The 27,187-nt window shown below is 38.2% G+C and overlaps 4 protein-coding genes across 4 annotated transcripts in view; all 4 read left to right on the forward strand.

Moving 5' to 3' along the window:
- LOC104799601 (brefeldin A-inhibited guanine nucleotide-exchange protein 5-like) overlaps positions 1-10,857 on the forward strand; it is a 14,087-nt gene extending 3,230 nt beyond the window's left edge. The window contains exons 4-34 of the mRNA XM_010522208.1: positions 38-281; positions 409-530; positions 603-661; positions 818-875; positions 957-1,041; positions 1,147-1,341; positions 1,774-1,832; positions 2,097-2,166; positions 2,253-2,321; positions 2,701-2,823; positions 2,918-2,971; positions 3,068-3,156; positions 3,265-3,361; positions 3,460-3,558; positions 3,691-3,885; positions 3,956-4,066; positions 4,143-4,327; positions 4,553-5,173; positions 5,367-5,784; positions 6,158-6,397; positions 6,525-6,648; positions 6,745-6,893; positions 7,197-7,553; positions 7,753-7,919; positions 7,991-8,208; positions 8,375-8,541; positions 8,774-8,890; positions 9,045-9,181; positions 9,263-9,518; positions 9,662-9,757; positions 10,454-10,857. Of these exons, the coding sequence (XP_010520510.1) occupies positions 38-281; positions 409-530; positions 603-661; positions 818-875; positions 957-1,041; positions 1,147-1,341; positions 1,774-1,832; positions 2,097-2,166; positions 2,253-2,321; positions 2,701-2,823; positions 2,918-2,971; positions 3,068-3,156; positions 3,265-3,361; positions 3,460-3,558; positions 3,691-3,885; positions 3,956-4,066; positions 4,143-4,327; positions 4,553-5,173; positions 5,367-5,784; positions 6,158-6,397; positions 6,525-6,648; positions 6,745-6,893; positions 7,197-7,553; positions 7,753-7,919; positions 7,991-8,208; positions 8,375-8,541; positions 8,774-8,890; positions 9,045-9,181; positions 9,263-9,518; positions 9,662-9,757; positions 10,454-10,516 (5,044 nt within the window). The 3' untranslated portion in view covers positions 10,517-10,857. The remainder of the gene's footprint in view (positions 1-37; positions 282-408; positions 531-602; positions 662-817; positions 876-956; positions 1,042-1,146; positions 1,342-1,773; positions 1,833-2,096; positions 2,167-2,252; positions 2,322-2,700; positions 2,824-2,917; positions 2,972-3,067; positions 3,157-3,264; positions 3,362-3,459; positions 3,559-3,690; positions 3,886-3,955; positions 4,067-4,142; positions 4,328-4,552; positions 5,174-5,366; positions 5,785-6,157; positions 6,398-6,524; positions 6,649-6,744; positions 6,894-7,196; positions 7,554-7,752; positions 7,920-7,990; positions 8,209-8,374; positions 8,542-8,773; positions 8,891-9,044; positions 9,182-9,262; positions 9,519-9,661; positions 9,758-10,453) is intronic.
- A 1,546-nt stretch (positions 10,858-12,403) lies between these two features.
- On the forward strand, positions 12,404-15,473 carry LOC104799602 (glucan endo-1,3-beta-glucosidase 5). The gene is made up of 5 exons (XM_010522209.1): positions 12,404-12,769; positions 12,878-13,056; positions 13,412-13,996; positions 14,648-14,709; positions 14,810-15,473. The coding sequence occupies exons 1-5, from the start codon at positions 12,599-12,601 to the stop codon at positions 15,331-15,333; spliced, it is 1,521 nt and encodes a 506-aa protein (XP_010520511.1). The 5' UTR covers positions 12,404-12,598; the 3' UTR covers positions 15,334-15,473.
- Positions 15,474-17,310: 1,837 nt separating this feature from the next.
- LOC104799603 (probable pectinesterase/pectinesterase inhibitor 32) lies at positions 17,311-20,820 on the forward strand. Its single transcript, XM_010522210.1, has 3 exons — positions 17,311-17,894; positions 18,742-19,275; positions 19,946-20,820. Exons 1-3 carry the CDS (start codon positions 17,549-17,551, stop codon positions 20,641-20,643), a joined length of 1,578 nt encoding a protein of 525 aa, XP_010520512.1. The 5' UTR covers positions 17,311-17,548; the 3' UTR covers positions 20,644-20,820.
- Positions 20,821-21,507: 687 nt separating this feature from the next.
- Positions 21,508-27,180, forward strand: LOC104799604 (AT-rich interactive domain-containing protein 4). Its single transcript, XM_010522211.1, has 16 exons — positions 21,508-22,463; positions 22,787-22,975; positions 23,288-23,341; positions 23,614-23,702; positions 23,869-24,148; positions 24,274-24,330; positions 24,479-24,510; positions 24,596-24,731; positions 24,815-24,988; positions 25,217-25,453; positions 25,650-25,961; positions 26,077-26,214; positions 26,313-26,411; positions 26,562-26,662; positions 26,736-26,826; positions 26,921-27,180. Exons 1-16 carry the CDS (start codon positions 22,314-22,316, stop codon positions 27,026-27,028), a joined length of 2,247 nt encoding a protein of 748 aa, XP_010520513.1. The 5' UTR covers positions 21,508-22,313; the 3' UTR covers positions 27,029-27,180.
- Positions 27,181-27,187: the final 7 nt, after the last annotated feature.

Consider the following 27,187-nt stretch of genomic DNA (forward strand, 5'->3'; position numbering starts at 1 on the left):
TCCTGCTGTGCTGTTCTTGGATAACATCTAAATTCAGCTCACAAGCTGAAGGCGGCACTGAATTAACCGGGGGAGAAGGAGATGAACGACAGAAAGGTGTTCAGAGTTCTAAAGTTGTTGAGCAGTCAGGCCAGCAAGGAAGTGGAACTATCACTATCTCCTTAGCAAGTGCAGGGCACACATTAGATGGAGCTGAAGTGGATCTTGTTCTGAAACCTCTTCGCCTTGCATTTGAGACTAAGAATTTGAAAATTCTAAATGCTGCTTTGGATTGTATTCATGTATGTCTTCACTTTCAATTGTATTTATTCATTTCATGTTTCTGTCTGTCACTTATATATCTTTATTTCCAGTATATTGCTTCTTACTAGTTCTTCTTTCTTTCTTTCTTTTTTTTGGCAAGCCCAGAAACTCATTGCATATGATCATCTAGAGGGGGATCCTGGTCTGGAAGGGGGCAAAAACTCTGCACCTTTTACAGATGTCCTGAACATGGTATGCGGTTGCATTGACAATTCATCTCCAGACAGGTATGTACTTGTTTTTTGTCATCTTGTTGAGATACTGCTCATACTTATTCTGATTTGAGGAGAATTGTGCAGTACTGTACTTCAAGTGCTGAAGGTTCTTCTTACAGCTGTTGCTTCAGCAAAGTTTAGAGGTATGCTTCTGATCCAGAGGGAGACTGTTTTTCGATTTGCTGTGGGCAAGGAACAAATGGGCCTCGATTTCATTGCTAAAGCACTTACAAGTTCATATCTCCATATAGTGTGCATACAATACCATATATAACCTTATAAATCCATTTTGGATGTAGTGCATGGCGAACCATTGCTGGGAGTTATCCGAGTTTGCTATAACATTGCTCTGAACAGGTAAACTGTATCTCCTTTCTGTTACTGAATCCTGTGTTGATCATTTGGGTCGTAATAAGTGAATGCAGTTTGTATGTGTAGCAAGAGCCCAATAAACCAAGCAACTTCGAAAGCAATGTTATCTCAGATGATAAGCATTGTATTCAGAAGAATGGAGACAGACATTGTAAGGAGTTTGAATTTCTCAATGTTGCATTAGTGTTACGGGGAATGCATGAAAATCAAGTAAAATTTCTATGAACGTGTTGTTGACATTTGAATGGATATTTAGGTCTCTGATTCATCCTCCACGTCTGCTCAAGAACCTGTTTCCATTGACAGTTCGAGCTCAAAAATTGAAGAAATTTCTTTCACTGACCAAAATGAGAAAGAAATGACTATAGGAGATGCTCCTGATCAGGCCAATGACACAACTTTTGCTTCTGTTGAAGATTTGCATACCCTTATAGGTGGAGCTGACATTAAGGTTGGTCCTATCCTATATTTTTAAGCCTTTCCGTCTTTCCAGCGGTGACTATGGCAACTGCATTGGAGGTTTATAGTGCTTTTATGAAAGAAGTGCGAAAAGGATTTCTGTAAAAGTTTCTTTTTTCTTTTGTAGCATTCTTTCTATCAAGGACTCTCTTTTTGTAACTGGTGTTTATCTCTGCCATTTGTCTTGCAATGCTTGCTAACAACTTCTCTTTTAAGCACTATAGTGTCTCAGTAGCTTTTTTATGTTTCTCTGTCTTAAATATTAGCCAGAGAGACAACAATATGCAGGCTAGGACAAGTCTTTCTGGGACAATTTTCTGGTTTTCATGTTTCCTTTTGTGCTAGTTTGTTTTTGGGCACCCCTCTTCTGTAGTTCAAAATTTGTGGTTTCTGCTGTTTATTGAGTAGTTAATTCTATGACCAGGGTTTAGAAGCTGTACTTGATAAAGCTGTGCATATTGAAGATGGAGAAAAGATAAAACGGTATGGCTCATTGCTCTCTGTTCACTTGACGTATTTCAATTTATATGTTGCTCCAGTATATTGCTTCATAACGATTATCTATCTGTAAATCGTTATGCATACATATGCGTGCATATGTGTATGCTTATGATACATATAAACCTGCATACATGCATGTGCATACTGCATACACAGGTTCCTATCTGCATGTACTATTTAATCCTGTAGGTTTAAGTTTTTTCTCTGCATCATTTGAATCTTTGGACTTAACTAATTTTGATTCAGGGGCATTGACCTTGAGAGCATGAACATTGGACAGCGTGATACATTACTAGTATTCCGCACCCTTTGCAAGGTTTGCTTTCTATATATCCTGTCATTTTTTACTTGTCTATCATGTTATTAGGGTTTCTTTGACGCACATTTTAAATGCGGTATCAGATGGGTATGAAGGAAGATAGTGATGAAGTTACAACCAAGACCCGTATATTGTCTCTAGAGCTTCTTCAGGTGAGCTTATTTATAGAATCTGAAGGTTGATCTGTATGTCTGTTTAGTCAAGTCTTTTATAACACACTAGAGCACAAAAATTATGCGTCTGTTATAAACTTGAGTATTTTTGCATGCATATATGTTTGCTGTTTCCAGTTGCTTCCTGTCTAAATGTTTGAAAATACTTTTCTTTCTGTCGTAATCTGGAATTTTATCAGAAATATTTTGCTTGCATTACTTCTTAGTTGTAAGTTTGAGGAAGGCCCATGATTGTTCACTTTGCCTCTCCTAGAGCTCAAATATAAGAAAGAAAGAATAGTTTCTTTTTTCCTTACAGGTTCTTTCATATCGTTTTGTTTGACAATTTGTTCTTTGTAATTTTTCCTCTCATTTTCAGGGTTTGCTAGAAGGAGTCAGTCATTCGTTTACGAAGAACTTTCACTTTATTGATTCGGTGAAAGCCTATCTTTCGTATGCTTTGTTGCGGGCTTCTGTCTCTCAATCTCCTGTCATATTTCAGGTTTATTTTAACCAACTAATTTTCGTCACTTCAATTAGATCTTTGAGAGTTCTATTAGAATGTTCTGTCTCACTGGGAGTCTTGCTTCTTGCAGTATGCATCTGGTATCTTCTCAGTGCTGTTACTGCGATTTAGAGATAGTCTGAAAGTAAGCATGTCATAGCTCCAGTTTAAAAATCCATATTTGTGTGGTGATATTTTTATATGTACCTATATCTTTTCTGATCTTAAATTTCTGTATCAGGGTGAAATTGGAATCTTTTTCCCCATCATTGTCCTGCGATCATTAGATAGCTCTGAATGTCCCATTGACCAGAAGACGGGAGTCCTCAGGTACAATGCTTATTCTACCTGTCCAGATATTTCAGGCGTTAATGATAATATTTCTTAAACAAAACTTTACGGATATGACAAGTCTTGCTATGAGTAATGCTTTTACAGGATGCTTGAGAAAGTCTGTAAAGATTCTCAGTTGCTTGTCGATGTATATGTAAATTATGATTGTGATTTGGAGGCACCGAACTTGTTTGAGCGCATGGTATGGCCTACATTATTTTTCAATATGATAAGTGAGTGACGTATGCAGGTGATGTTTATGTCATGCATAATAGATTATTTGCTTTGCTTTTATTCTAGGTAACAACACTCGCAAAAATTGCACAAGGCACTCAAAGTACTGATCCAAATCCAGCTATTGCTTCGCAGACAGCTTCGGTCAAAGTTTCATCCCTGCAGGTAGGGATCAAGTTATGTTTGCTATACCCGTATTGAGGAAGTTATTTTATTAGGATGACTATCTTTTAGTTTATGTTTTCATATGAAATATTAATGACCAATTGATAGATCCTTTTTCTTTAATATTTCCAGTGCCTTGTCAATGTTCTTAAATCCCTGGTTGACTGGGGGAAGTCGAGGAGAGAGGAAGAAAATAAATCGAGACATGCAAAAGAAGACACCGGTTCATCTGGGGAACCGACTGAAACCAAAAGCAGGAACGATGTCCCAAGCAATTTTGAGAAGGCCAAGGCTCATAAGTCCACAATCGAAGCTGCCATCTCTGAGGTTATTCTTCAGTACCCTGATGCATTGTTAACTTGTGGCAACATACTTACTATAGATTATCATGTTGCAGTTCAACAGGAATTCAGTGAAGGGTGTGGAGTACCTCATAGCAAACAAGTTAGTTGAAAGGGATCCTACTTCAGTTGCCCAGTTTCTGAGAGATACATCAAGTCTGGACAAGGTGGAATACCAACACTTTTCAAGATTATTATTTTCAGTATTTATTGGTATAATGTAACTCGTTTTCATATACACAGGTTATGATGGGAGATTATCTGGGCCAACACGACGAGTTTTCACTTGCTGTCATGCATACTTATGTTGACTCAATGAGTTTTTCAGGGATGAAGTTTGATACTGCCATTCGTGAATTTCTTCAAGGTTTTAGACTTCCAGGGGAAGCTCAAAAAATTGATCGCATTATGGAAAAGTTTGCAGAGCGGTAAGGATTCCCTGCATCTTGTGATCCCTAAGAATCATTTCTTTTAGTACAAACATGTAGACATGATCATATGATTGCTGTCACACGAAAGATTCACACATCTGTGGACAATACAGTGCCAAACATATAAGCATTTTGAATGGAACAATCACATATATTTGACTGTCTTATTTTCTTGTCGCATTAATAACTGTCTTTCTTTTTTTGTCAATGTTGTCTCTGTAGATATTGTGCAGACAATCCAGGTCTTTTCAGGAATGCAGATACTGCTTATGTGCTAGCATACGCAGTTATTATGTTGAATACGGATGCACATAATCCAATGGTCTGGCCTAAAATGTCAAAATCAGATTTTATTCGTATGAATGTTACAAATGATCCTGAAGATTGCACCCCAACTGAACTTCTAGAAGAGATCTATGATTCCATTGTAAAGGAAGAAATTAAGTTGAAAGATGATGGTATCAAGACATACAGCAGCCAAAGGCCAGGAGGAGAAGAAAGAGTTGGTCTTGTTGGCATTCTTAATCTGGCTTTGCCAAAAAGTAAATCAGCAGCCGATGCTAAGTCTGAGACAGAGGATATAGTTAGGAAAACACAGGAAATTTTCCGGAAGCAGGGAGTGAAAAGAGGAGTCTTCCACACTGTAGATCAGGTCGAAGTTATAAGGCCATTGGTAGAAGCTGTTGGGTGGCCTCTGCTAGCAACTTTCTCTGTTACAATGGAGGTAGGTGATAACAAACCAAGAATCCTTCTCTGCATGGAGGGATTTAAAGCTGGGATTCATATCACTTATGTTCTTGGAATGGACACGATGCGCTATGCTTTTCTAACATCGCTTGTCAGGTAAATGTGTTACAGTTCTTTCCTGTCTACCTCTTCTGCTTTAATGTTGCATAGATTTTTTTGTTGATGTGTTTATTGTCTATTTTATGATTTTTGTGAGTTATTTATTGGCGTTCACTTTGAATCTTTGACTGCAAACTTTATCAGACAAAGCCCACAGCATGTTGACTGTTTTATTCGAATTTTGCTACAGATTTACTTTCTTGCATGCGCCAAAACAAATGCATAGCAAAAATGTTGAAGCATTGCGGACATTGCTTGCTTTATGTGATGTGGAGCCTGATACCCTTCAAGACACTTGGAATGCTGTCTTAGAATGTGTTTCACGGCTTGAATACATCATTTCAACTCCGGGCATTTCTGCAACAGTTATGCATGGATCAAATCAGATCTCTAGGGATGGTGTTGTTCAATCGTTGAAGGAATTAGTTGGGAAACCAGCTGAACAAGTTTTTGTTAACAGTATTAAGCTGCCCAGCGACTCAGTTGTGGAGTTTTTTACTGCTCTTTGCGGTGTTTCAGCTGAAGAACTAAAACAGTCTCCTGCCCGTGTTTACAGCTTGCAAAAGCTTGTCGAGATCAGCTATTACAATACGGCTCGTATTCGGATGGTACTCTTCTGATCATTCTCTATCGTACTTTTACTTATTATTGGCTATAAGGTTTTTTATTCACAGCCACACAGCTGGTGCTGTATCCTTACACCTTGTGCAACTTTAGAATGTGCCAATCCAATTCGAATGTCAGAATGTTAACAAGAAGTGAAGCAGTACACATTCCCAAGTTTTTGGGTGTACATTATAGCTTTTGAATAGCTCTAGGTTGTCCTTTGAGACGGATGTACCACTATACCAAGTCTTACCCTGGCTCCTTGCCAACAGAGTAGTAAAGGGCCAATGTGTTTCTTTAGCTATATGTGCACACAGTGGTTCAAACAGTGTGCAGATGTACTTATTTGGTGTATGCTCTTGTGAAATATACCAGGTTTGGGCAAGAATTTGGTCTGTACTTGCAAAACATTTCATTTCTGCTGGTAACCATCACGATGAAAAGATTGCAATGTATGCCATAGATTCGCTGAGACAGCTTGGTATGAAGTATCTGGAACGTGCCGAGCTCACCAATTTCACTTTCCAAAATGACATTCTCAAGCCATTTGTCATTATCATGCGGACAACTCGAAGTGAGACTATAAGGAGCCTGATTGTTGACTGCATTGTTCAAGTATGTTAACTTGCTTAAACTTATCCAAATTTTGGAAGACGAATACATTTTGTTGTTTTCGTTCTTGCGTGGTGTGCAGTTAAAGTTTGAGAAGCTAATGATCTTTCTTTTTTTTTTCCCATTTCAGATGATAAAATCTAAAGCTGGTAGTATTAAATCTGGATGGCAGAGTGTCTTTATGATATTCACTGCAGCGGCAGATGATGAAGTTGAATCAATTGTTGAAAAATCATTCGAGAATGTTGAACAAGGTTACAAACCATCTATCAAAATCTTGCATTTGCATCCTTGTTTCAGTGGCTTTTCTCGTTATTTCTTTACCAGTCAGTTTATGTACCCTCTTGCAGTTATTCTGGAACACTTCGACCAGGTGATTGGTGATTGTTTCATGGACTGTGTTAACTGTCTCATCAGGTTTGGCAATAACAAAGCTTCTCATGCAATAAGCTTGAAGGCTATTGCTCTTCTCAGAATATGTGAGGATCGGCTTGCAGAGGTATGTCAGTGAAATGATGATTGTCACTCCATGCTCTGAATACAAGCCAAATATGGTTTCACATCGAGCGTTTCTTTCTATTTGTTGTTTTATAAAAATCTATACTCCACGCCTTTTTCCTTTTGTGCCTACAATTTTTTGCAACATCTAGATTCCACCATTTCTTGCTACTTGGCGCAACCACATATTCTTGTTGCTATAGCCTCCTGGACCTTCTACTTGATTTCACTGACTGCTTCACCTCCGTTTGCAATCTCTACGTAATCATCTTTGCTCATATACCTAATGTATATCGATTTTCAGGGACTTATACCTGGTGGTACGCTCATGCCAAAAAATGCCAATGCAGATGAAACTTTTGATGTGACAGAACATTACTGGTTCCCCATGCTAGCCGGTTTATCCGATCTTACATCAGACTTACGGCTCGAAGTTAGAAACTGTGCCCTCGAGGTGTTGTTTGATTTGCTGAATGAAAGAGGCAAAAAGTTCTCGAACGCCTTTTGGGAGAGTATCTTCCATCGTATCTTGTTTCCGATTTTTGATCATGTGAGGCACGCTGGCAAGGAGAGTTTGATATCTTCTGGGGATCTATTATTTCGGGAAACAAGCATTCATTCGCTCCAGCTCCTGTGCAATCTTTTCAATACATTTTACAAGGTCCCAACAGATAGTTTTTTTTCCTTCTTTTCCCCATGTTTGAGGAACCCTTTTTCCGTTATTGCCTGAATAAATGTCTGACATGCTGCAGTACGTAATGTCTGCCACATGAAACCATATGAAGGATATAAATTACATTAACATGCAACTCGTGGAAACATTTGGAAAATTGACCATCTGCTTTTTGCCTTTGGAGCAGGAAGTTTGTTTTATGCTGCCTCCCCTTTTGAGTTTGCTGTTGGACTGTGCGAAGAAATCGGATCAGACAGTTGTTTCAATTGCTTTAGGTGCATTGGTCCATCTCATAGAAGTTGGAGGACACCAATTTAGTGAGAGTGATTGGGACATGCTCTTGAAAAGCATAAGGTAAGTATCTTGTCATTGCAATCTGATTATGGTTACCAATGCATTGTCTAACGTATTCATTTGACTGCCAGAGACGTATCGTACACAACTCAACCGGTGGAGCTGTTGAATGCTTTGAGCTTTGACAGTACAAAAAAGAATATTGTCCTAACGGGAAATATAGAAGCTGATGCTTCTGATGTCTCGATTGACAGTCATCCACGTGACAGCAAAGATAATGGAAATGTTTCCAAACAGGGTGGCACTTCCCTACTGTCTGGGTTACAGCCCAATTCTGACGGTTCTGAAGGTTGTCTCTCACTTCCATGCTATTGAATTCTGCATTTCATGTAGCACTATTTGTCTCCTGAAAATAATTGCTATTGAAACAAAAAAGTGTCTTGGTTGGTAAACTGGTTTAAAGGATAATGTTTTTGTAAGATGAATTGCAATTGACTTTCCCGCTTCCCTTAAAGGTCTTCCATCTCCATCTGGCAAGGCTCAAAAGGATGCGGAAGCAGGGAATGTCCAACAGAGTCAGACTTTCGGTCAAAGAATCATGGGCAATCTCTTTCTCAGGAATCTCTCGTCTAAACAAAAAACCCCGACTGCGGATTTATCTGTACCTTCCTCTCCTGCCAAGGTATTATGCATGTTCACAATCCCAAACTTGTATTCAATTTGATCTATTTATTTGATTCGGCTATTTTTATATCATATCTTGATTCAAGGTCTATTTGTGACCCTTTTCTGGCTACGAACACCCAAATTTTAACATTAGGGTGAAGGGTGTGTTTTCCTAATGTTGATGTATCTGATGACCTCTTTTCATTGTGTATTCCATGGAACTTATTGCCGATCATTTCCTTCTTTAGCTTGTGGATTCTACTGAGCCTGATGACAGAGAGGAAGAGGAGAATCCATCACTGGGAATTATTAGGGGCAAATGCATAACACAGTTATTACTACTTGGTGCTATAGATAGCATCCAGGTATTTGGTTTTTTCTTTGCTTCACATTAGTGTACAGTCCTCTTAATCATTTGCTTTCTCATCATTATGTAGACCTATTAGGATGTTATTTTATAGATGCAGCTTGCTGAATAACAGATGTATCCTTTTTTTGTGTGTTTCCTTAATTCCGCAGAAAAAATACTGGAGCAACTTGAAAGCACCGCAGAAGATTGCCATCATGGACATCTTATTTTCTTTCATAAAATTTGCTGCCACTTATAATTCATATGCTAACCTCCGAATACGTGTGAATCAAATTCCTGATGAGAGGTTAGTAACAAAGCTTTTGAACTTAGCTATGGATAGATTCTTCTCCGGCTTGCATATAGTTGAATAATTCATCCTATACAGGCCACCTTTGAACCTTCTCCGGCAAGAGCTGGCAGGAACCACCATATACTTTGATGTCTTGCAAAAGACAACCTCGAGGATTGCTGATGTCGTCTCTGATGCAGAAGATCAACTAAGTGGTTTAGCAGAAGAAAAATTAGTGGCATTCTGTGAACAGGTACTGAAAGAAACATCAGATCTCCAGTCCACTTTAGGGGAGACCACAAATATGGATGTTCATCGGGTACTGGAGCTGCGTTCTCCCGTGATTGTCAAGGTACGATACTTCGATAATGATTATCATGGCCGGCATTGTAGGATTTTGTATTTTCATTATTTCCGTGTTTCTCTCCCTCTCGTCGCTTTGATTGATATCCAATGTTAATATGATCCAGAATTTTTGCTTCCATTTTCTTCCAGGTTCTCAAAGGCATGTGCTTCATGGATAACAGAATTTTCAGAAAACACATGAGAGAGCTGTACCCTCTGCTTACAGATCTTGTGTGTTGTGAACAGGTAAGCACCTGATATTACATTCTCAAGGCACGTTGAGACTTTAATTTATAGCTCTAGAACTATATTCTCTATTCTAATAATCGGAGTCTAGTCTAAACAAATTGTTTTCGATATGAAAATATGATTTGCACACATACATGCAAGCCTGGAGTTAGGGCTGGACAGAGACCCAAAATTTCGAGTATCCGCCCGACCCATGCATGAGTCGCATACCCAAAATGTTTTTGGTACTCATCCACCACTGGCGAAATCCTTAGTATAACCCAAAATAAGGAAACCCTAATCTCACCCTCCGTGGCTGTGCCCCCTCATACCTACACCCTTGCGGCCCCTCCTGGCACTTGCCTCTTTGGTTTGGGTACCTGCATGACATGGCTAATCTCCGGTCAAAACTTGAACTCAAACCCGGATGTCGGGTTTTCGCTAGTTGCCAGACCCGTACTCGTCCCGCTGGTGGTTGATGTGAGTACACACAATTTAGGGTACCCGTGGGGTACCCGAACCACGGGTCGGGCGGATACTCGAAATTTCGGGTCTCCTGTCCAGGCTTGGAGAGTAGAAGTCGTTATATACATTACTGGAAGCTGTATTCACTTATCTTAGCAGGACTAGTCTAACGATTTTTAACTAGGATAAGAAATGTCTAATGCTTCTTTTGTATATTTCCCTTGTTTTGATTTGACAAAATCTAATCAGATGGGCATCCGAGGTGCACTTGCCGACCTTTTCAAAGCACAATTGAAGCCAATGTTGCATTAGCAAATCTTTCTCAGTTGGAAATTTACGAGAGTCGGCTCTCGAATTGCCGTATAACAGGTCCCGTTCTTTTCCATATCGGTTTCTTCGGCCTATAGTATGTTCATCCTTCCGATACAGGAATCAGTTTGTGACATGAGATTGTTTTCCCTCGTCGTATGGGATGCGAGTTGAGAACTGAAAACCTCAATTTTGGACGGAATTTTGTGGCCCTTGAATGAGAGAGCTATCTATGTATTGGCCGATCGGCGAATGTAACATCAAATACCCAATTGGTTTTAAAAAATGAAAACTTTGGTGATTAAAAGTTTCAGAAATATTATTGGATGCTTTCGTGAAAATCAGTTGGGCATTTGTTGTTATATTCGCCCCAAAAAGTTGGAAGCATTTCGATTTCTTTGCCAAAACCTCGCACAAAAAAAATGGTTACGTGCTTGCGATTAGGGGTGGACACGGATCGGATATCCGCGATTTTTGAGATATCCATATTCGATCCGCATAAATACTTGATTTTATTATCCGTATCCGATCATCGCAGATATTTACGAATATCCGTATCCGACATAAAAATTATAAAAATTAAATTCAAATTTAAATAACAATTTTAAATATAAAAGAAAATATATAAATTATTTAATATAAAATGTTGTTCACAATTTAAAATTCATAATTTAAATATTTTAAATCAATTCAAATACAAATATAATCATAATCTATTATATACAAATATATTGAAAGTTCAAAATTCAAAAATTAAACATAATAAATTTTAATATTCAAAAGATTAAATATTCTAAATCTCAATATATACAAAATATTTCTTGAATATACATATAAAATATATAAGTATAAAACATTTTAAAATTTTATAGCAAATTATTTTTATATTTAATAATATTATTAATTAGTACGGATCGGATCGCATATGTCGGATAATTCGAATTTGGTACCCGTATCCGATCCGTATCCGACAAATATTTCAAAATAAATATCCGTATCCGATCCGTAAACTCCGGATATCCGAATTTTCGATTCGGATACGGATCGGATAATGGATCGGGTAGGGTTTTTTGGATATTTTGATGCCCACCCCTACTTGCGATGAATGCTTCAGAAATTTTAGGCTGTTCACTCAAATCATGAGACCCATTTTTCTTTTCACTTTTTTTTTAAAAAAAAATTGCTTGATAAGATTGATTTTTTTTTTTTGAATTGTTAAATAGATTTATTCCGCCAGAAAACATGAAAAGGAAGAGGAAAAAGAGAGGAACTTTGGTATGCGAATTTATAAAGGGTGACATTTTTTTTTTCATTGGAACAGTTCATAAGATTCTATGAAGTAAAAAGTTTGACGATCAATATTCTTAGTCTGTCCAAGAAAACATTCTTGTTGGCTCATTCCTTTCTTGAGGCCTCTCTCCCGTGCCTCTTGCCTAATTATTATGTAGCAAATTCTATTATCGAATAAAAAGTTAAAAAGTTAAAAAGTTAAAATTATATATAATTAATATTAAATTTTATTAATTTAATGTTGAATGATTAGTATTAAACTTAGCCGTGTTGATACGTCAGCGTTATTAACCTAAATCCGCTTGAATCAATGCCTAAACATTTTTTAAAAGCTATTCTTGCTTCTTCTTCTCCTTTTTGGCACATGTTATCCAAAAGCTGCATGAATTGTAATTATGAAGTCCAATGATTTTGAAGCTAAGGATATGTTTTCAGACCCCAAAATTTATTTGAGATGTCCATCAATATATGTAATCTCAATCCATGTATTTATAAAATAATATATAACATGAATATCATCAATCTATCCCTCCATATTGAGTTCTCCTACCACATGGAATCAAGTTCCTTTTTGAACCTTCCATGCAATTCCTTTCCTTTTCCCACCTCCTTCCATATACCCATCTTCCCAAATTCCTCCACCAATCAACTCATCTCTACTTACATATATACATACACATATATATACACACACACACAAATGAAACATACATAAGTTTGTATATATCAGACCCCGCCATCTGAATCAGACAAATTCATTCCACATACATAGGCAAAACAAAAACATAAAAAAAAATGGGTAAGTATGATGATATTTGCCAAAGAGTATTGTTCTTATGCCTATCCATTGTTCTATTGCTCCACAATGGCGTCGAGGGCTTGGCATGTAACTGGGGGCTTCAAGCCAGTCACCCTCTCCACCCTGATATTGTCGTCAAACTCCTCAGAGACAATGGCTTCAACAAGGTTTATACGTATTCTCTTCTCTTCCAATACAGATTTTGTAATTCACCATCGTATATAAATTTCAACTTTCTAACATATAATTTGCATTTCGTAAAAAAAAAAAAAAAGGTTAAGCTGTTCGAGGCCGATCCAGGTGCCCTTAGGGCTCTTGGGAAGTCGGGTATCCAAGTAATGGTCGGTATCCCTAACAACCTTATGGCCAACCTCGCCTCCACTGTCACCGCGGCCGAGCTCTGGGTCCAGCAGAACGTCTCTCAGTACATCTCTAGATATGGCACCGACATCAGGTAACATCACTCTCTCACAATCTAAGTCTCAATTCGGTTTCGTCTCCACGGGTTTTATAGCTGAAATATCTCGATCTCGGGACTCGAATACCACAAATGATGGTTGGATACCCACGGATACTCGAACCCGCAAAAACCTACAATTTTTGTTGTTGATATAAATTGATACTATCGAGAGTATAATTAATGGAAAAATTTATAAGATGATATGTCTAAATGTTATTGCAATTAATTATTCTAAAATATCAAGGGTATAAACGTCATTTGGACATCGGTGATATCCGGGCAAGACACGGTTTTTGATTGTTCATATCATTTCAGTGATGGTTTTTGGTTTGGTTGGAAAATAATTCAGGTACGTAGCCGTGGGGAACGAACCGTTCCTGAAAACATACAAAGACAAGTTCATGCGGTCAACGTTCCCGGCGATACAGAACGTGCAGGCGGCTCTGGTGAAAGCAGGACTGAGCCGACAGGTCAAAGTCACCGTCCCCCTCAACGCCGACGTGTACGAATCCGGCAACGGCCTCCCTTCCTCCGGCGACTTCAGATCCGACATCAAAACCCTAATGGTCTCCATCGTCAGATTCCTCGCCGATTCTGCGTCTCCCATCACTTTCAACATCTACCCTTTCCTCTCCCTCGACGCCGATCCCAATTTCCCTCGCGACTACGCCTTCTTCCCCAACGGGTCCTCGAACGGAGCGAAACCGGTGGTGGATGGGTCGATTTCTTACACGAACGTGTTCGACGCGAACTTCGACACGCTGGTGGCGGCGTTGGAGAAGAACGGGTTCGATCCGAACAAGGTCGAGATCATCGTCGGAGAAGTTGGTTGGCCCACCGACGGCGGCCGGGATGCCAACCCGGCCTTGGCTCAGAGGTTCAATCAGGGCTTGTTGGATCGTATTCTTCAGAAGCAAGGCACCCCCAGGCGCAGGTCAGCTCTCCCTCCTCCAATGAATTCCAGCAAGGTTTAAAACTTTATAAAATTACAAATAAAAGCCATATATCAAAATATGAAATCGATAAGAAATATAATCGATATCAAAATAAAAACCATATATTATGAATCGGTTCGTGTGTTTGGTAGGGTGGATTATTCGGATTCGGTTCGGTTATTTTAATTTTAAAAAAATTATAATCGTTTGGTTTTTATATTGAATTCGGTTCGATTAGATTACAACAAAAGTATTCATTTTGTTAAAAAAAAATACAGTTTAATTTTTTGACTATTTTTTATTTGGTTCGTCTAGAATTAGAGAATTCTTTTTTTTTTCGATTTTAGAGAAATCATAATTATTAGATTTTATATCGAATTGTGTTCAACTATAAACCTATAAAATAATTATAAACTATATATGCCATCATATTTGCACATTAATCTCTACATTTTTAGAAGATATGATTTAGACTCCAAAACTTATTAAGATCATATATAATTGCTCCAATTAAATATTATGACATGCATAATACATGTTGGTCCGTCGTATGAATATGAAAAATAATCCAATAAAAAGAATATTCGTTTGTTTCTTTTTTTTTTTTTACTAACAAAAAAATAATCTCGGACCATGGTCCGTGGACGCAGGATAGCACCGGAGGTATACATATTCTCGTTGATAGACGAAGACAACAAGAGCGTGGAGCCTGGTATCCCTTTTATTTCATTACAAAAAAATCTGAATTATATTCATAAAAAAAAATCTATTTTTTTTTTTCAGAACTAACAAAAAACACAAATTTCCAATAGGGAACTTCGAAAGACACTGGGGAATGTTCGCTTACGACGGAACAGTGAAGTACCAACTAAACCTAGGAAACGGTCGGCAATTGGTTCCGGCCAAAGGAGTGCGTTACCTCACGCGCGAATGGTGCGTCCTCTCGCCACAGGCCGCCTCCTCCCCTTCGGTCGCTTCCTCGTCCGCCTACGCGTGCCAGTACGCAGACTGCACTACCCTCTCCCCCGGATCCTCCTGCTCGGGCCTCGACCCTCTGGCCAACGCTTCCTACGCCTTCAACATGTACTTTCAGACCATGGATCATCGTAGGGGCTCTTGTTTCTTCAACAACTTGACTTTCGTCTCTAGGATCGATCCTTCTGCCGGTTCGTGCCGGTTTCCCGTGGAGATCGATATGGGCAGACACGAGCTGCCTCCTCCTAAGAAGTCGGCTGCAGCCGAGGGGATGGCTCGGTGGTCGTGGCGGTCGATGATAGTTCGGTGTCTGGCCGGCGCTGTGATGGTGGGGGTCACGATGGGTTTGAGTTGTATTTAGTTGGGTGTTTCCGGTTCGGCATTGTAATCAATAGAACAATTTTTTTTTTCTTTTTTTTTCCACAATTTATATAAAAAGGAGGAATTATAAATAATAATTTGTCGTGATAATAAGATAAAATCAAAATAACGGTTCATATGTGAAGGACTAATTAAGGAATAACATTTTTCATGTGTAATTTGGTTTTATTCTCGAGATTATGAAATAGAACTTTGAATATGACGCATACCGACACATGTGACGGGTCTCAATTTTTGATTCAACTCTATCTCGAATTTCAAGCCCGCATTTTTTCTTTATTGATGTGTAAAATGGAAAATGATTTATTTCCCAAAAACATTACGTATAATTTTATATGTGTATAATATCATCACCTTTGGTAATTGATAAGATTATTTAAAATTTTGATATCTATTTATATATATATGTCCTTTTCTAATTTCTATAGGTCCATTGGTTATGTACCTGTTTATACTACTTCAGAGGAATTATATTAGATTTTTCTACTTGTTATTTTCAGTTAATTTTAAATTTTAAAAATTATTAGATTTATTTCTTGTTATTGACTCACTGAATCTTTCTTCTATACGTCTATTTTTTACAAAATAACATTTTCTTCAATTTTCGATATTTTAATTTTAATTCTCTTATTCCTATCAAAATTCTCTTTGTCATGATTCGTTAAGATTCTGAGTCCGAATTAAATTTCTGTAAAAAAAAAATAACAAATATTTCGGCGCATAACAATATCTATCTAATAGCTGCCAGTGCCAATAATTTACTGAAATAATAGAGTTCCATAATCTCATGAAACACCATTTACGCCTTATTAATCCATGTTGGTCCATATTATTATTATTATTATTATTATTTTTTATTTTATTTCTTAAAGAAGACAAGACACCCATTTGTCCTGCTAAGTTTTGTTTCGATCGAATCTATAATATCTATATATCTCTATATATGTATGTATGTAACTAGTCCGTACAAGACAATTTATGAGTCTACAAAAGAAGCGATGTTAGACGTTAGGATGAGAAATTTGCAATTAAAATGTTTTGGGTTTCAAAAGATGATAATTCTTATATTAAGTATATATTTTATGAAAATAATACATTGTATTAATAACCCCTTCTTGGACGGAAATTTATATCTCATTGGTAAAATAATATTTTGTGCTATAAAATTATGTGTATTATCGTTGTCCTTGGCACAATTTTGTGTCGATTTTCTTATTAGGCATTTTTTGAAGGAAAAAAATATGATTTTCCACGAAATTCTTTTCATATGTATACGCCAATAAAAATATATAAATTCTAAAAACATCATTTTATGTCATCAACCGGACAAAATAGCCGTTCAATAACTTCCACATTTTGTATATTTTCTTATTTAATCTCTTACTTTCTTTTGTAATGAAATTTAATTAATTCTTTCCCTTTTACAGGACACTACAATTTGGAGTTCATTTTCGTTTCGAATATAATTAAATTGAATATATATATATATATATATATTAATTTAAATCTAATTTTACATAAATAAACATATCATTTTTTCTAAAATTAAAATAATTGAATTCAAAATCAAATCAAAGCAGAATATAACAATAATATTAATATTATTATCATTAATAATAATAAAAATCGAACTCAAATTGAATCTAATCAAATTCTAAATCGAATTAAAAGTCGAGATATAAAAACCAAACAATTATAATTTTATAAAACAAAAAAAAATCAAACCGAAACGTAATTAATTCGAATCCGGTAATGTCATAACCTTATTCGCAAACCAAACAGGTCATGTGCGCATAATATTCCGTACTTCATACCAAAAATCCTGTCAACTTCCAAGTTCTAATTCGATCGAATATTGTATTTGACAATAGATTAAATCCACTCCACATAATTTCATTTCTTTTTTCTATATATATATATATATATATATGGCCTTACACAAATATAATATCAAAGATGTTTTATCGTAATTCCGGTGTTATTAAAAGCGAGATCGGTCATCTCTTTTATCGGTTTGCAATTAAAATGCCATTAAAAGCTTTTCTCCAAAACCCTAAACCCTCTCTTTTATAAACAAAGCAAAACTCTCACATTCCCTCGAACCCCAAACCATCCCCAAAACCCTAAATTCTAAACCCCAAACCTTAGCTTTTTTTTTTACACAGACATAAAAAAACAAAAGAACCCACCAAAAAATGTCGAAATCCAGACCAAAACCTGTCGTGATGACGATGATGCTGTCTTTGGTAATAACAAACCACGTGTGTGGTCTTGTCTCGGCAAAGGCTGCTGCCACTACTTCTCCGGCCGCTTCGGACAGCACTGTGATGAACGAGTTCTTGACAGTTCCGGCGTCGGAGTTCGTCGGAGCGGCGAGAGCTGCCGTCGAGGCCATGAGAAAAGCCGGAGAGGCTCTGTCCAAGTTTCAGACAAAGATCGGAGATTTCAGGACGTCCAATGCCGTTCTCGATTGCTTGGACCTTCTTGATTTTGCTTGCGATGATCTCTCTTGGACCATCGACGCTTCTAATTACCCCAACGGTAACTACGGATTTATTCATATTATACTGTATATATGTACAAATATCACTTATTAATCAGATCGTCTGAATTTTTTTCCTTCGAAACTTTTATTTAACGAATTTTATTTTTTTATTATATCCCATATAATTTCCATAGGAATTTTATGTTGAATCGGATTCTTACACGCAGAACTAATAGACGAGAAAAAAGGGGATAAAAATATTAAAGGTTTAAATTGAAGAAGCTATCGTTTATAGAACCATTAATTATCGTTGATAATCATAACTATGTGTACGGAAATCAATTATTCGTTTCCCAATTTTTATTTAATGCATTTATTTCCCTTTTTAATTATATTCCGTATATTTTGTAGGAATTTTATGTTGGGACTATTACGCACATAATTAATTGGCAATCATAATTTTTATTTAATTTTCAAGTGATGGATTTCTGGTGTCGGCGATTGCAAAAAATATGCACACACACACACACACACACATATATATATATATATATATATATATATATATATATATATTGTGATTAAAAATTTCTATGAGAGCAAACAACGCAGTGAGTTACATTGTCGACACAGAAATTATTTTTCATAAAGTTTTGTCTGAAATAAATGCAAAAAATCTTGAAAATAAATAAATTTTAAAAACTGTTACATAATTTGTAAAATACTAATTAATATATCATTATATGTACAAATTGAAAATCCCAAACTGAAAAACTCCGATTACATAAATCATTTTCTTTGCATTGTGCAAGTTGTTTTATGTGGTAATATTCAATTGTTGCTTTATTCCATTAATTAAATTGATAATTTCGCCTCCACAAAAAATAAAACAAAAAATCTCAGGCAAAGACAACGGCACGGGGGACATAATCAAAGATCTCAGGATATGGATCAGTGCCGCCTTCTCCGATGTTGACACGTGTCTCGAGGGTTTCGAGGGTACAAATGGAATTATAAAAAATCTCATAACCGGTGGCCTTAACCGGATCGGTCCAATAGTCCGAAATCTCTTAACCATGGTTCACGACAAGCCCAAAACCGGTTCCGGTCATGGTGGTTTCGGCAAATTCCCTTCATGGGTTAAACCCGATGACCGGAAACTTCTCCAATCCGAGGACATTCCAGCGGCAGATTCCGTGGTGGCGGCTGATGGGACGGGAGATTTCACGACGATAATGGAGGCGGTTATGGCCGCACCGGATAAGAGTGAAAACCGATATGTGATATATGTGAAGAAAGGAATATATTCGGAGAATGTAGAGATTAACAAGAAGAAATGGAACATCATGATGATCGGAGACGGAATCGATTCCACCGTGATCACCGGTGACCGGAATTTCATCGATGGTTGGACCACTTTTCGATCTGCCACTTTTGGTAAGTAACAAATTTAAGTTCAATTGCATAAATTTGAAGTCACATATCGGGTTAGATGGTCCGGTTGGGTACTGAAAATAGAACAAACGGTATAAACTAAACCGAAAAAGAATTTAGTTCGCGTTTTTTTTCGATACCACTTTCTGTCAACCTAAATTACTCCTAACCCGAAACGAACCAAAGTAAACCATAATTTCTTTTATTTAAATAGAAGGTCGTTACCGAACCCAAACCAATTTTAACCGGATCTGAAAACAAACCGGAACCAAATTGGTTTTAGGTGAGCTTTATTTTTGTCGAACCCCAACTAAACAAAACCAGGAGCGGTCATTTCATTTCGAGTTTCGATTGGTTTATTTTAGTTTTAAAAAATTATAACAATTTAGTTTTATTTTATATTTGATCCGGTTCAATTTTTGTTATGATTTAGTTCCGTTGGATTCTCTTGATAAATTATTCATTTTCAAAGAAATTCGATCTTTCGATTATTTTTGTATTCGGTTTGAATTCGAGTTTGGCTTCGAGTTTTTTCATTTTAGATAAATCATACATATTCAATTTTTATATCCTATTTTGGTCGGATATGATTTTGATTCGCATTAATATGATATTTCTTAACCGGTTAGACCATTTTCAGCGCGTTTTGAAAATGAATTCCATATTGTTGCAGCTGTGAGTGGGAGAGGGTTCATTGCTCGTGACATAACGTTCGAAAACACGGCCGGACCGGAGAAACACCAAGCCGTGGCCCTCCGGTCAGATTCCGACCTCTCAGTTTTCTTCCGGTGCGCCATGAGAGGTTACCAAGACACTCTCTACGCTCACACGATGCGACAATTCTTCCGAGAGTGCATCATCACCGGCACCGTCGACTTCATATTCGGCGACGCCACGTCGGTCTTCCAGACCTGCCAGATCAAGGCGAGGCAAGGGCTGGCGAACCAGAAGAACATCGTCACGGCTCAAGGTCGGAAGGATCCTGACCAACCCACCGGGTTCTCGGTCCAATTCTGCAACATTACAGCCGACACCGACCTTGTTCCGAACGTAAACAAGACGGTTACTTACCTAGGACGACCGTGGAAGTTGTATTCTCGTACCGTGTTCCTGCAGAACTACATTAGTGAGGCGGTCAGGCCCGAGGGATGGCTCGAGTGGGATGGGGATTTCGCGCTGGATACGTTATTTTACGCTGAGTATATGAACCATGGACCTGGGGCTCGACTCGATAAAAGGGTCAAGTGGCCAGGGTACCGCGTTTTGAACAGCTCGGCCGAGGCTGAGGATTTCACGGTCGGATCGTTCATCGAAGGGAACCTCTGGCTACCGGCCACCGGTGTTAGATTCACTGCCGGTCTCAGCTCCTAAGTGATGGAAATGTATGCAAAATGAATGATATGATATCGGGGTTTTTATATTGTCATTAGCTTGTCCGTGGAAAAGGGTAAGCTTCGGACAAGATTTGGGGAGTAATATTTCGTTCAATGTGATCTAAGCACGGATATTTTGGTCAGTTAACAAGGACCTAAGTTGGTATTTTACTTATTGGTTTTAATTTTCCTGTGAATCCCGTTGATCGTCAAGAGACGGAGATGAATGTGTTGTGTGTGGAGAGACTTCCACACGGTTGCCGTGGGCGGCCTCCGGAAAGGGCAGATCCGTAATTTACGTGGAAGATTAGCATCCGTGTTGTATGATTCGAAAATCGATCCCAAAGCTATCGTCTACGGATATTTCAGTTTCGGAATCCGTAGATAGGACGGAGACGAGAGTGAGTTCATATGTATTCAAAGACAAAGGAAAGATGTAGATTTTCGAATTTGACCATCTATTAAGATACCTCAGTGATTGTCAGCAACTATTTTCTAAACTTGAAAATCCGACTTTTTTCGGGTTATCGAACCCGAACATGATCTATTCCTGTGCGGGTATCTGGTTTTCGGACATCCGACCTGTAACCTTTTCCCGCCTATCCACCGCTCGGTGTTATGGCGAGACAGCATTTCCGGGTTACCAAGACAAGCTATGTGCCGTTACTTGAGACGTCAACTTCTACAAAAGAAAAGGATGTATCTTTACGGAATCGTATATGGATGACGGAGGAAGAAATCAGACGGGTGAATTGGCTTAAAGCTCAGGGGAATGATTTTGGTTTAACGTCGGCGTTTCATATACATATATATATATATATATATATATAGAAAAACATGGTAAGAACATGAAAGAGCCATAACTCTGAACTGCGAAAGAGCAAGAGAACGTGACGGGTTTTTCTCTCTCCCTAAAGAATCTTTATAGTCTTTGAGGGCATGACAAAACAAGATTCTTGCTTGTGTTTTGTCTTGGAAAAAGTTGAAGTCGAAATTTGTCGGATCAGATAGTGAAAAAATAATCTCTTTCTCAGTAATTTAATTTATTTGCTCTCTGTTTTTTTAGACAATGTCGAACCTTGTTTAAGATTTCTAGCCTGCCACAAAGATTAAATTCGTTAGTGCATCACTCTCTCTCTCTCTCTCTCTGTTTTGGTTTGGTTGATTTTTTGTTTCTCTTCACGCTTTTTATTTTTGGGGGGTTTGATGTGAACGCCATAGACTGTAGTTCTTCAGAAAAGGAAAATCTCGGGGTTGCGAAATCGAATGCCTTTTTTTCTTTCCTTTCGATTTCTAATTCTTTTGTGCGTTGTTCGTGGATAAAGGAATAAAATTTCCTGAGGGTCTCCGACTTTATTTCTTTTCTCCAATTAATCATCTGGGTCGCTTTATTTTTACGTGTTCTTATCTGGGTCTGTAGAAATTTCCTTTTTTTTGTCGCGAGTGTCTGCCTCAGGGGTTATATAAATTAGGGTTTTTGATTGATTTCGAGGCGAGTAATCTGTTGATTTGCCTCCAAGTGTTCGTACCCTGATAATCGATCTTCAGGAATAAGCTGCTTTTTCTTTTGATTTTTAGGGTTTCCATTCTATTTGCTGCTTAGATTCTCGATTTTCTTGGGGACTTCCTCTCTATTGTTCTGTCTTCGAGCAGTTCGGTATGTGTTGAATGATGTTTAACGGACAAGGGTTTTCGAGAGATCGATGTAATGTTCTTGCAGTTGTTTGTGATGATAAGCATAAGCAACAAGCACCAGCTAATGAAGATCATCAACGCAGATACCCTTTTCCTGAGCTCTCTTCTTCAGGACGACTCAAAGTGAGAACGATTTCATTTTTCTAAATCCCTTCTGTTGTTTTAGACACTTTTGTTGAATTTGCAGTTGATTATGAATGATGAAAACCAGTTTGATGGGCATTGATAGGTTTCCAGGTATGAACTCACGTTGTTGCTGATTGAGAGAATGGCGTAAAAATTCTTCCAAATTTATGTCTGTTGTTTGGTTTTTGAAGGCTTGTGACCTAAACTTGGCGATTTTTGTTTCTTTGGGCATTATTTATGACTTGTTTTAGGATGTTTCATAGAATATGATTGTGTTAGGATGTCAAAACATGATGGTTTGTGTACTTGCTGGGTTACAGGTTCAGGTCCTGAAAAATCCAAGTCCAGATGAACTCGGGGCTGTTCTTGAATCATCAGCTCCGGAGTTTGTCTACTTGCAAGGGGAGCAGAGGGGAGAGAGTGATGAAGTCGGTCCGTTAGGGTTGGGATATGAACTGTCTACACCCGACACCTTAGTTGGCATATTCGGTTCCATGTTACCAACCACGGTGAGTTAATTTGTTATTTGCATTGTTCATTTATATACTTAACAACTTCTTTTGATCGGCTTTTGGGTTAGCTTGCCAAGCGATGGTAAACCTGCAGTTAGTTTTCTAATGATGGGATGGAAAGCTAACTCTTGCATTACAGGGAGTTTCCTAATAATTACTTTAAACTATTGTTTTTAACAAAGGACTGATTTTTTGTTTTTTCAACTGGCGAATGTTCTTAATATGAGCGCTTGTAAGATCCAATGTGTTGGTAGTTACTTTCTTGTTGACGAGAATTTCGTCTAATTTGTTGTGATATTCTCAACTCAGGTTTACTTGGAGGTTCCAAATGGTGAAGAATTAGCCGAAGCATTGTATTCTAAGGTTGTTCCAATCTCTATTAGCTCTAGTCTCTGTACCTGTCCAGTTTTCCTTTCTTTTCATCTTATTTCTTTGTATCTCTTCCATGCAATTATTTCCATTTATTCGGCTTTACTTTTGAGGTTCTAGATGTTTACCTGTTCTAGATTCTATGGCACCTTCAATTTGGAGGCTGTATTGCTAGTTTTTTTATTCCTGAGCAGAGTTTCTGAAATGGTATTTTCTTCTGGTTCTTATAATTTGTTTTGTGTTGGTTGGTGCTTCACTTTTTGCAGGGTGTTCCATATGTTATCTATTGGAAAGGTGTCTTCTCAAAATATGCAGCTTGCCATTTCCGACATGCGCTATTTTCAGTCATGCAGAGGTATTTGTTACTTTAGTATTTTGGCAAAGTGGTGGAAGGGAATGGAGGATTACCGTTAGGCTAATTTATTTCTACTAATTTTTTCTAATGAATGAAATATTTGTATAAGTGTCACCGCTATACCCGTTTAAGATTTGATGTCATTGAGCATTCTAATGCAATGCAGCTCCTACAGCCATACATGGGATGCATTCAGGCTTGCAGAAGCATCTTTCAGACTGTATTGTACGAGGAACAATGCAGTACTCCTCCCTTCCAATAGCGATCATATAATTAATGATGAGATGAGCCCTTGTTTGCTCGGAGATCCTCCAAAGATTGATGTGGTGTCACTGGGAGCAGATGAACAAGAAGAGGAAAATTCTCTAGAAAATCTCCCGTCGATAAAGATATATGATGAAGATGTAACTGCAAGGTTTCTTTTATGCGGACCGCCATGCATCCCAGTGGGTGTTGATTCCTCGATCTCTTCTCCCATCTCCCCCCTTGACTATGCTTAATTTTTTGTTAATAAATTTCAGTGCTTTAGTACTTTTATGTTATCATTAGCTCAAAGCTAAACTGTCTGCAGGATTCATTCTTATTGGGACCTTTGGAGGATGGGCTCAACGCTCTCTTGAGAATAGAAGTGAGTTCTTTCAGTTAGTATATAGATTTCATCCTTTAGACTTGATTGACATGCACATGGAAAAGCATATATTATGAATTATGTGTATATATATGTGATCAATTCTTTCTAATTGATATTTCATTTATTCTCTTTCACAACTTTCTAGATGCGAGGAAGTAAGCTCCACAATCGATCAAGGTGCTTTCTGAATTCGGCTGAATGATATACGTGAAATCTTTAAGATGTTCTGTCCGTAAACCCGTCGCTGATAAATTTTCTGCAGTGCTCCTCCACCTCCTCTTCAAGCCGGGACGTTTACACGTGGGGTTGTGACCATGCGATGTGACATCTCGACATGTTCTTCCGCTCACATATCACTGCTAGTCTCTGGTAGTGCCCAGACCTGTTTCAGTGACCAGGCAAGTGAACCTTAAAAATACTTGGTTTTATAGTTTTGTCATGTGCAATGAGGATTCTTATTCTCTTCTTTTGTAAACCTCAGCTATTGGAAAATCACATAAAACACGAGTTGGTTGAGAAGAGTCAACTAGTCAACTCAGTGGTGAACCTGGATGAAACAAAGCCGCCTTGCCCTGAGCCTCGGAGATCAGCCTCTATAGCCTGTGGTGCGAGCGTGTTTGAAGTTTCGATGAAAGTGCCAGCATGGGCTTTGCAGGTTAATAAAATCCTTGATTCAGTACTCTCCTTTCTCCTCAATGTTCCTAAATTGATTATGCTCTGACTTCTGATCATTTTATCTAAAATATCACATAGAACTTGTTGCCATGTTTGCCCATTTCATAGAACTCTCCTTTCTCCTAATTTTCTTTCTTATTGTTTGCTCAGTTTCTAAGACACGTATGATAAAGTTATGCTAAAAAAGGTTTGCTTCCGGTTGTTGCAGGTATTAAGACAGATAGCGCCTGATGCGTCTTACCGGAGCTTAGTTATCCTCGGAGTAGCTAGCATTCAAGGGTTGTCTGTTGCTTCCTTTGAAAAAGAAGATGCAGAACGTTTACTTTTCTTTTGCACAAGACAGAGAAATGATACTTTGGATCATTCTCTTCTAACAACGGTTCCTCAGTGGTTAGTGTCTCCTTTACCGAGCAGAAAAAGACCCGAGCCAGGCAGAGGAAGTAAGGTAGGGGTCAGTGTTTTTTCTCTATGAAGTTCGGGGGTACTGCTAACTGAAGCCGATGTATATTTTGTTTAGGATTTTTATACCATCTGTTATTTATGAAAAAAGTTACGGGGAAGAAGTTTTCTAGCTCCGTTTGCCCAAAATTAGTCATGTTATCCCCTAGATAGTGCCATTAACTGTAATCTAACCTATCCAGGAAGTGGAAAATGGAGGAGGATCTACGGGAAGTAAAATCAACGTTGCTGCAATGAGACCGATACCTCACACTCGTCGGCATAAAATGATTCCCTTCTCCGGGTATTCTGAAGTTGGAAGATTTGATGGTAGTGACCAAGCCAAAGCTAATTTGCCTTCGATACCTCCAAAGCATGGTGCATCGGGTGGCACTCCGCTTTCACATCGTAAAGCATTTTCGGGTTCTTACCAGAAAAAGCAAATTATTTCTTTAAACCCATTACCTTTGAAGAAACACGATTGTGGCAGAGCCCCGATTCAGATTTGCCCAGAGGTTAGTGAGTAGTCTTCTGATGATGATAGTTTGAAAAGTTTCAGCCTTTAACATTGTTTATATTCGGTCAAAGCTGATATCTTTTCTCGGGATATTGTTTTGGAAACTCGGGCAGGAGGAATTTTTGAGAGATGTGATGCAGTTCCTCCTTATCCGGGGTCATACACGGCTTGTTCCTCAAGGTGGAATAGCTGAGTTCCCGGATGCTGTTCTCAATTCCAAAAGGCTTGATCTTTTTAACTTGTACAGAGAGGTGGGTATTTTAAAAACAGAGATCTGAACAAGGTTTTGGTTTATATCACTTCTTTTGAGAAATTCGGATAAGTTATTAGAATGAGTTTTTTTTTGCAGGTTGTATCGCGAGGAGGCTTCCACGTTGGGAACGGGATCAATTGGAAAGGACAGGTTTTCTCGAAGATGCGTAACCACACGCTAACAAACAGAATGACTGTATGATTGATCTGTACTCATCTTCTTATCAGTTCTTGTTTTTTTTTTCCCGAATCTGGCAAATATGAGATGACTGACCTACCTTCATTCATTTTTTTCGCACCCACAAACTTTATTGATCTTTGTTTGACATGTTTGGTTATATGGCAGGGGGTGGGGAATACGCTGAAGAGACACTACGAAACGTACCTCCTGGAGTACGAGTACGCTCATGACGATGTAGATGGAGAATGCTGCTTGATCTGTCGCAGGTCGGTCTCTCTCTCTCCCTATATCTTGATCTCGATCTCGATCTGTCGCTAAGAAAGACGCAATTTGAAGCAGTAGCACGGCGGGTGACTGGGTGAACTGTGGAGCGTGCGGAGAGTGGGCCCATTTCGGATGTGACAGAAGGCCTGGCCTCGGCGCCTTTAAGGTAACAGCAATATCTCATTCATGAAACCCGTAAAGAAAGAACGAAACTGCCGAGAGATATTTAAATGTGAAACGACGCTCGGGGGTGATGACAGGATTACGCGAAAACGGACGGGTTGGAGTACGTTTGTCCCAGCTGCAGCGTCACTCATTTCAGGAAGAAAGCTCACAGGACCTCTTCAAATGGGTTGGCATTGAGCTAAGTGACTTAGGTTACCTTATCTTTATCTCTGTTTTGTTTAGATTTGGCATTAGGCAAGAATTTGTGGTATGATTCATGTGACAATGCAGGAGCTTTTCTTCTTCTTTTTAATTTGGGAATGTAAATCTCTTTGTCTGTCTTCGATACCGCAAACCGCTCT

This window comes from Tarenaya hassleriana, unplaced genomic scaffold, assembly GCF_000463585.1.
Source record: "Tarenaya hassleriana unplaced genomic scaffold, ASM46358v1 Cleome6, whole genome shotgun sequence".
In the NCBI taxonomy this organism is placed as follows: domain Eukaryota; kingdom Viridiplantae; phylum Streptophyta; class Magnoliopsida; order Brassicales; family Cleomaceae; genus Tarenaya; species Tarenaya hassleriana.

Bases quoted from the DNA above. Each gene is read 5' to 3' on its own strand.
- LOC104799602 (XM_010522209.1), top strand. From the start codon at position 12,599: ATGGGTAAGTATGATGATATTTGCCAAAGAGTATTGTTCTTATGCCTA. The intron at 12,770-12,877 runs GTTTATACGTAT...AAAAAAAAAAAG, and splicing joins GAGACAATGGCTTCAACAAG to GTTAAGCTGTTCGAGGCCGA. The intron at 13,057-13,411 runs GTAACATCACTC...AAAATAATTCAG, and splicing joins AGATATGGCACCGACATCAG to GTACGTAGCCGTGGGGAACG.
- LOC104799603 (XM_010522210.1), top strand. From the start codon at position 17,549: ATGTCGAAATCCAGACCAAAACCTGTCGTGATGACGATGATGCTGTCT. The intron at 17,895-18,741 runs GTAACTACGGAT...AAAAAATCTCAG, and splicing joins CGCTTCTAATTACCCCAACG to GCAAAGACAACGGCACGGGG. The intron at 19,276-19,945 runs GTAAGTAACAAA...ATATTGTTGCAG, and splicing joins TTTTCGATCTGCCACTTTTG to CTGTGAGTGGGAGAGGGTTC.
- LOC104799604 (XM_010522211.1), top strand. From the start codon at position 22,314: ATGATGTTTAACGGACAAGGGTTTTCGAGAGATCGATGTAATGTTCTT. The intron at 26,412-26,561 runs GTATGATTGATC...GTTATATGGCAG, and splicing joins CGCTAACAAACAGAATGACT to GGGGTGGGGAATACGCTGAA. The intron at 26,663-26,735 runs GTCGGTCTCTCT...AATTTGAAGCAG, and splicing joins TGCTGCTTGATCTGTCGCAG to TAGCACGGCGGGTGACTGGG.